General features: G+C 35.8%; 1 protein-coding gene and 1 pseudogene across 1 annotated transcript in view; both read left to right on the top strand.

Annotated features, from left to right (window-relative positions):
• The window catches only part of LOC145248830 (rRNA 2'-O-methyltransferase fibrillarin-like), a 26,233-nt gene extending 23,546 nt beyond the window's left edge, over positions 1–2,687 (top strand). Inside the window, exon 8 of the mRNA XM_080110526.1 lies at positions 2,443–2,687. Coding sequence (XP_079966652.1) covers positions 2,443–2,610 — 168 coding nt within the window. The 3' untranslated portion in view covers positions 2,611–2,687. The remainder of the gene's footprint in view (positions 1–2,442) is intronic.
• Positions 2,688–4,248: 1,561 nt separating this feature from the next.
• LOC145249239 (U2 spliceosomal RNA) lies at positions 4,249–4,382 on the top strand (annotated as a pseudogene).
• The last annotated feature ends 3,156 nt before the right edge of the window (positions 4,383–7,538 follow it).

The following is a 7,538-nucleotide window of genomic DNA, read 5'->3' as shown; positions in this document are numbered from 1 at the left end:
AATTGACAATTACTGGGGTAAGAGTCTAACATTAATTTAAAAAAAAAAATGATATGTTGTACATTTGTAACGTTGCAATTACAAACAAAGGAAGGAAATAATTACGGGTCAGCATTTTATCTTTTAACAAAAGCATTTATTACCGTTACTCTTCTGTCTCAACACCACTGAAAATCTCTCACTGTCACATGTCCGTCTAACCTGGAGCGTTTCTCTTTCTTCCGACCGGACACTGGCCATGGTCGGCCCATCCTCGCCTTCACTTTACATTCTGTCTCCTTAAGCATCGACTTTGTTTCTTCAACGACCATGTGGTGTCCTTTCTCTAGACTCCCGCCCGAGCACACTTGCCAATTTACATACGTGTACAAACGCTGCTCCTGCTGTTAACGCAGTCGCTTGCCATCCATCGTTCGACTGCTGTTGATGCTCTCATATGTTACATATTGGAGTTAAGTAATTTCTTATTATAAAGTGGGTCCTGTCGTTTAGGGGTCTATTAAATCTCTTTGGTAATGGTTCTAGTCATATAAGGGATGAGTCCGATGCAGATAGGCAAGAAATATAGAAATATTTGCCAAACTTTTTCCATTTTTCTGAATCCTCCCCAAATATAAGGTTGGAGATCTTCAAGGCATGGTTGCACAAAAAAAAAAAAAGAAAAATTAGTTTATGCCTTCAACCTGCAGCCACTTAACTTCCTCCTTCAAATTGACAAACTGTCGTATGATGGTAAAAGTTCTTTTTAAAAAAAAAAATTCTTTATCATATGCTGTCGACACTTACACCCTTCTCTCAGTAGCAGCCTGGAATAAGTAATACTGACAAGAATTGTTTTCTCAAATCGGTACTTCGAAATACTGACCAATGTTGGTGTCCCTTAACTTTGATTATCTGTCAAAAATCAAGCTTCTATCTTTACATCATCATAGCTCTGATCCTCATCTGGCATCAATTGAAATGGATGGCTCTGGTCTTGGGAGGGGGCTTATGGAACACGTACATCAAATCTGTTGCCAAGGTCGCAGGAAAAATGGTCGGATCCTTCCACTGCTCCAGTAGATATCTCACTGCTGATGCAATTCTCTATCTATATAAAAACCAAGTATGGAGTACTGCTGCCATATCTGGGCAGGAGCTACTAAAAACAGCCTATCCTGCCTTGACAGAGTACAAAATAGACTTCATAGCCTACTGGAGGATGCCCTTTTCTCTTCCCTGCAACCTCTTTCCCCCAGAAGGGACGTTGCGAGCCTGTCATTGTTTTATCGTTATTTCCATGGCAAGTGCTCGTCTGAGCTCCAATCTCTGGTCCCCCCTCGCCAATCTTTCACAAAAAACACCCGTCTAGTTGAAATCACTGTCAGTAATTTTCTCCACTCATTATCTGCGCCTAAATCAAAACATAGATTCCATGAACAAAGCTTCTTTCTTAGAAGTGCACGCCTGTGGAACTCTCTTCCATTTGCCTGTTTCCAACTTGAATACAACCTGGATGTCTTCAAGTCCAACATAAACAAGTTCCTGATGAACCGCCCCCTTAAGTAAAGCACTTTATCAGATCTCCATTACTAACGATTACGATATTGTCCCATTGATTACTGTGCATGCAATAACCCTTGTCCCCAAGTGGCCTCCGGGCCTTGATAAGTGGTGACTTCCATGTCAAAAAAAAAAAGTATCTACATGATTTGGCTATTAAAAAAAAAAAAAAAATTAAACCTCATTTATTAAAACTAAAATAGACTGCATCCTGATTTTAGGACCTATCAAGTAATTTTTTTTCTCAACTCTAAAATTTCAAACTTTTATAGATACAGGGCTTTGTTGTGAGTGAAACGGTTGCATTTGTGAGTGAGTCTTCCCGGAAAATCCATTCTGTTACTTTCCTATCATGTTTAATGTTTGTGCAAAATTTTAAATAATTCCGAAGCGTAGTTGAGTAAAGTGCGGGCAAATGAATTTATAGGTCCACTCTATTTTTGTTGGGGGGCCAAAAAAGAAAAAAAGTGATGTCAAATTACTTAAACAATTAATTAAGGCTATTTAATAAAAAAAAAAACATTTGAATGCTTATACCTTCAAGTTTCAACATAAAATTTAGTGCAAATTTAGAATTACATTTAATAAAAATATATAGAAAAATGTCACAGAACGAACATGTCATATTCCAAAAATCGTGGTTTTGGCTAGTAAATAAAAATATTTAGTTGTCAAAGGTCAACTAAAGATAAATTTGTCTGTAGAGCTCTGAGATAGAATTACTTTCTAAATTTATTTTATGGCTGAAAAGAAATGGAAACAATGATCTTCAAAATTTTGTTCTGATGACTCTAAGAAGAAATATACCATCCATGGGATTTCAATTTGTTGCTTGTGTAAATTGAATTTTTTTTTTTTTTTTTTTTTTTTCTCAATTGTATTTCTTTGCTTTTTTTGCAGGCCAACTGTATAGACTCAACAGCTGAACCAGAAGCCGTATTTGCTGGAGAAGTTGCTAAACTGCGATTAGAAAAAATCAAACCCCTTGAACAGCTCACATTGGAACCATATGAAAGAGATCATGCGGTTGTAGTAGGGTGTTACAGAGCCCCACCAAAAAAGAAGTGAACTTTTTTAACACCCCTCCTCCCATCCCCCTTTTTTCTTATACAAATTTCATATTTTTAAATAAACATTAAAAAATATATATTCTTTGTATTTTTTTTTAATTTCAAATGAAATAATTTGTCTAAACTTGTGTTCATTCACTCTGTGGATTCCCAAATCTGACTGCATCGCCATCTTGGATATTTTATCTGGAATTAATGATTAGCTAGCGAGACCTGTGGAAATTCCATAGTGGCATCTTAATATATTGCTGCTGGGTATTCTGTGGACGTTCAGCGTGAATGGAGATCCAGCGATATTATTGTAGCCCTTTTGTTAAAACTGTAAAAGTATTTATCTAAGTAATCTGGTTGATGTAGTGTCAGAATATATTTGCTTATTACGGTTTATCTCCGATTTCCTTATAGGAGTCTGACATATATCCATTGTATGGACACTCTGCATGAACAGAAACCCCACGATATCATTATACTATCTAAGACAGAACAGATACTATCCTTGGATCCTAGCAAGAATACCAAGAAGGTATATTTTAGTTTCACATATGGCCCAAATGAAACATTTTTTACATTGTGTCTTTGGTGATTGGGAGATCTTACAAACATTAAAATAGCATATCTATATATTAATTTAATATCCGTACAATGTTATCACTAGGAATATGATAACAGCATGTTCTTTTCATTGTTTTCACTCTCAAGTATTTTTCCGTTTAATATCTTATGCTTTTATATAGACAGATGTGGTTCTCAGTTAATTGTCTGTGTTGGATATATACCCGAGAGTCAAAAGAATGAAAAGAATATTCTATTGTCACAGTCCTAGTTATCACCTTCTATCCTCCTTTTTAATAAACAGGATTACTCTATCGAATAATGTATATTCTGGAAAGCGTGACACGCATACATTAAAGGTACTATGGTATTAATACATAGATGATTACAAATGCTTTTATCCATTTAAGAATCTTTAGTCTATTGGTTGGTTCGTACATTTCGGGCAGCCCGAAGAGGGGGGTACAAAGTTCTACAACAGAGGTCTAAGGTTTTGAAACTTGCTCAGTACAGTAGAACCCTGGGATACAACATTAAAAATTAGTAACAAAATACAGTACCGTATATAATACACATGTATATAATCAAATAACACTGTATGGTGAGGCAAATACTGTGACTAGGGGCATGAAAAAATATATATCCTGGGACCACCGTATCCCGGGGTTTTAATGTACTTGGATTTATCTTTCTCAGCTGATAACTAATTTAAAATTGCTTTCTCGAATTGATTATATGACTTGTTTGGCAATCGATACTTGAATACTCCTGTAATATTTTATCTTGTGAAGTACTTTCTTTTAGTGAATGTCTCCTGCCTGACTTTGATGTGTCAGGCAAATGGATGATCGGTGGATTCCAAAGGATATTCTTTATGGCAAGCTTTTAACCAGCTGCAGGCTTGTCCTACATTACAAAGATGTTGTCAAGTGAAACACGAAGGTGAGTGGCATCGACCCAACAGACTGGGAGTTGAAATCATCCCATTACTAATACTTAGTGATGGGATGATTCCAATGCAATTACCATTGGTTTCACTTGAAGTTCAATATTTCAATTTTTTTAATTTCACTACAATAACGAAGCAGTTTTCTTGGCCTTTTGGTCAAGATCAAAGTGTAGTATCTGTTCTTCAGATGCTGCACTTCCATTTCTTGTTCTCTTTTGGTGGAGGAGAAATCCTTCACGACTGAGACAATTTTTATTTTTGTACCTTTTCTCCACGTTAAAAAACGACCCTGGTGTCTAACTCTGTCCCGTGGGGAGGCATAGTAAATAGGTACAATAACGAAGCACTTTTGGCCAAGATCAAAGTGTAGTATCTGTTCTTCAGATGCTGCACTTAAGATAATTTGTACCAGTCAATGGAGGGAAAACCCTCTATACTGGGACAATTATTATTTTTGGTAACCAGAGTGCCCCCTTTTTGCCTACTTTTAGGGGAGCTGGTTTTTACCTCACATTAAAAACGGCCTTGTGCCTAATTTGCTCAGTGGGGGAGCAAATAAATACCATCTGTTCTTCAGATGCGGCACTTCCATTTCTCGTTCTTTCAGTGGAAAAATCCTTCACGACTGAGACAATTTTTATTTTTGTACCTTTTCTCCACGTTAAAAACTGACCCTGATGTCTAACTCTGTCCCATGGGTAGGCATTGTAAATGGGTACAATAACGAAGAACCGTTTTTGTTTTTTGTTTTATCTCTTGTTTTAAAGAGATGATAGGTGTGCTCTGAGTAACCAACCACAATTTATTATTTCAGTGTTCATAATTTTTTTTTTTTTTTTCAACATTGTGTGATTTAACTTTATTTTTTTTTTATTTTATTTTTTTATTAGTTTACATTTACAAAAGTAGAAACAAAAATTAACTTCATTCAAGCATCAGTGTCTAAGATTCAGACTAATAAATTTTAGAAATTATTTTATTAAATTTTCACCTAATGACAACTGATACACTTAAAAGCTTACATTATCTGCAAGTTGTACTATCCAGCCTTTTAAATTTCACCGTTGTTTAATTGAAGGCGGCAAAGTACGTCCAAGGATGGAATACTGCTGCCACATCTGGGCAGGAGCTGCTAAAAACAACCTATCCTGCCTTGACAGAGTACAAAATAGACTTTGTGGCTTAGTGGGGGATGCCCTTTTCTCTACCCTGCAACCTCTCTCCCACAGAAGAGACGTTGCGAGCCTATCCTTGTTTTATCGTTATTTCCATGGCAGGTGCTCGTCAGAACTCCAATCTCTGGTCCCCCCTCGCCAATCTTTCACAAAAAACACCCGTCTAGCTGAATCCACTGAAAAATTTCCCCCACTCTTTATCTGTGCCTAAATCAAAACGTGGATTCCATGAACAAAGCTTCTTTCTTAGAAGTGCACCCCTGTGGAACTCTGTTCCGTCTGCCTGCTTCCCACCTGACTACAGCTTGGATGTCTTCAAGTCCAACGTAAACAAATTCCTAATGAACCGCCCTCTTAAGTAAACACTTCATCAAATCTCCACACTAATGTACTGTACTTGCAATAACCCTTATCCCTGAGTGGCTTCCGGGCCTTGATAAGTGGTGACCACCGTGGTTAAAAAAAAAAAAAAAAATGCTCTTTTGCATTTTAACTTTATTGATCCCTTGACAACGGAGGGATTGAACCTAGTAATTCACTCCTATTCATTTGTTTGCGCTTTTCTTAACCACGCCTTGGATGTTTTGGAAATTTTGCACAAACATAAGTCATGGTGAAAGTAAAATTTTCACTTGTGGAGGAGGACTCCACATGCTCGGCTTATTTATTTAGTATCCTCACAAGGGATTGAATCTGGAACCTCAAGACAGAATTCAAGAAATTTTGATTAGGAATGGGAACTTTAGTTTCCTCAATCTAAGACAACTTATGAACAGTTGACAGATGGAAAAATGTTACAGAATATTGACTTATATATATATATAAAATTGTAACATCAGTATTGGATATGAAATCCATGGTGAACAAATTTATCAAAAAAAAAAAAAAAAAAAAAAAACCCTGTTTCATGTAGTATATTTCGCGCCATAGTAAAGTGACTCCTGTCACCATTTTAATGTGATCATTTTGTATTTGAAATTTTTTTTTTTTTTTCAAAGAAATGATTCCGACAATCTCTGCTGGAAAGTAACTTATGGCATCCCACTTTGCATACCATCAACTGAGTTTCGTTATCCAGCACTTTACGATTGACGTCTGTAGTGATTGGGACAATTCCAGTATTTTTGTCCCTAATGCAAATAAAATTACTGATTCTTTTCTATATTCCAATCTTGAAATATTTAGCTTACCATAAAAAAGCCATGCAATATATGCATATACTTTTGAAAATGTAAAAATATGCGGGGGTGATCTATAGATTTAATTTTTACCCATAGTTTAAAATGAATAAATATTGTTAGTACCAGCAATATTTTTTTTTTCTTTCTTTAATCAAAAGAATCGTTTTTGGCATCTGAAAAAAGATGGGCACAAATTTTTTTGATTCCAATTGTCCTAACATTAGTCAGGAGTCATCAGTACTGATATTTTATGATTTGTAAGAGATATTCAACAGATGATAGTCACTTGTAGGATTAACCTCAAAAGATTGCTTCGATGCATCCTTCCCATCATCCGAGGCAACAGCATGTCTGTTATATCATCTTGCAGCATTTAAGATGTCATATGTATTTCTTGTTTCTACCTGATGTACAGATTATTTTGGTTGTTTACTGCCTTTATTTTATTAAAGGCTCTGGTCTGAGGGAGATATTAAAAAGATTCTGTATGGCGAGAGGTTAGGGTTTAGTTGTAGGATGTGAAAAAACAAACGACACATCTGTATCACCACCTCTTGCAAAGTTTTAATGCTGAATTTAGAGAGAAAAAAAAAGCATAATAACTATGCATTACATGTTTATCAATGACCAAATTTTTTTTAAACTTTATCTTATATACTAGCAGTTTAGCCCAGCTTTGCTCGAGCCCTGTGTATTATTCATAACTTTGTGTGTGTGTGTATATATATATATATATATATATATATAAAAGTTTGACTCCTGTCCAGGTAACCTACATCTAAAATTTCAAATGTTTAGACCCAAAATTGGCAGAGGCGCCTGGTAGTCTGCAAAGGTCAACTTTCAACTTTGACCTCTTGGCAACCAAATTTTTGCCCAAAAACTGATTAAAAAGCTTGCTGCATGTCTGAATAACCTTTCTGTAAAATTTCAAATGTTTAGACCCAAAATTAGCTGAATAGTTTGCTGGAGACTGCAAAGGTCAAATCTTTTGAACTTTGACCCCTTGGTAGCCAAGTTTTCGGCCAAAAAACGATTAAAAAGCTTGCCCTATATCTGAATACACCTT

Source organism: Euprymna scolopes, chromosome 27 (assembly GCF_053919585.1).
Source record: "Euprymna scolopes isolate OS-2025 chromosome 27, ASM5391958v1, whole genome shotgun sequence".
Taxonomy (NCBI): domain Eukaryota; kingdom Metazoa; phylum Mollusca; class Cephalopoda; order Sepiida; family Sepiolidae; genus Euprymna; species Euprymna scolopes.
Note: the sequence above shows the minus strand (reverse complement) of the source record. Positions and strands in the feature narration are given on the sequence as shown.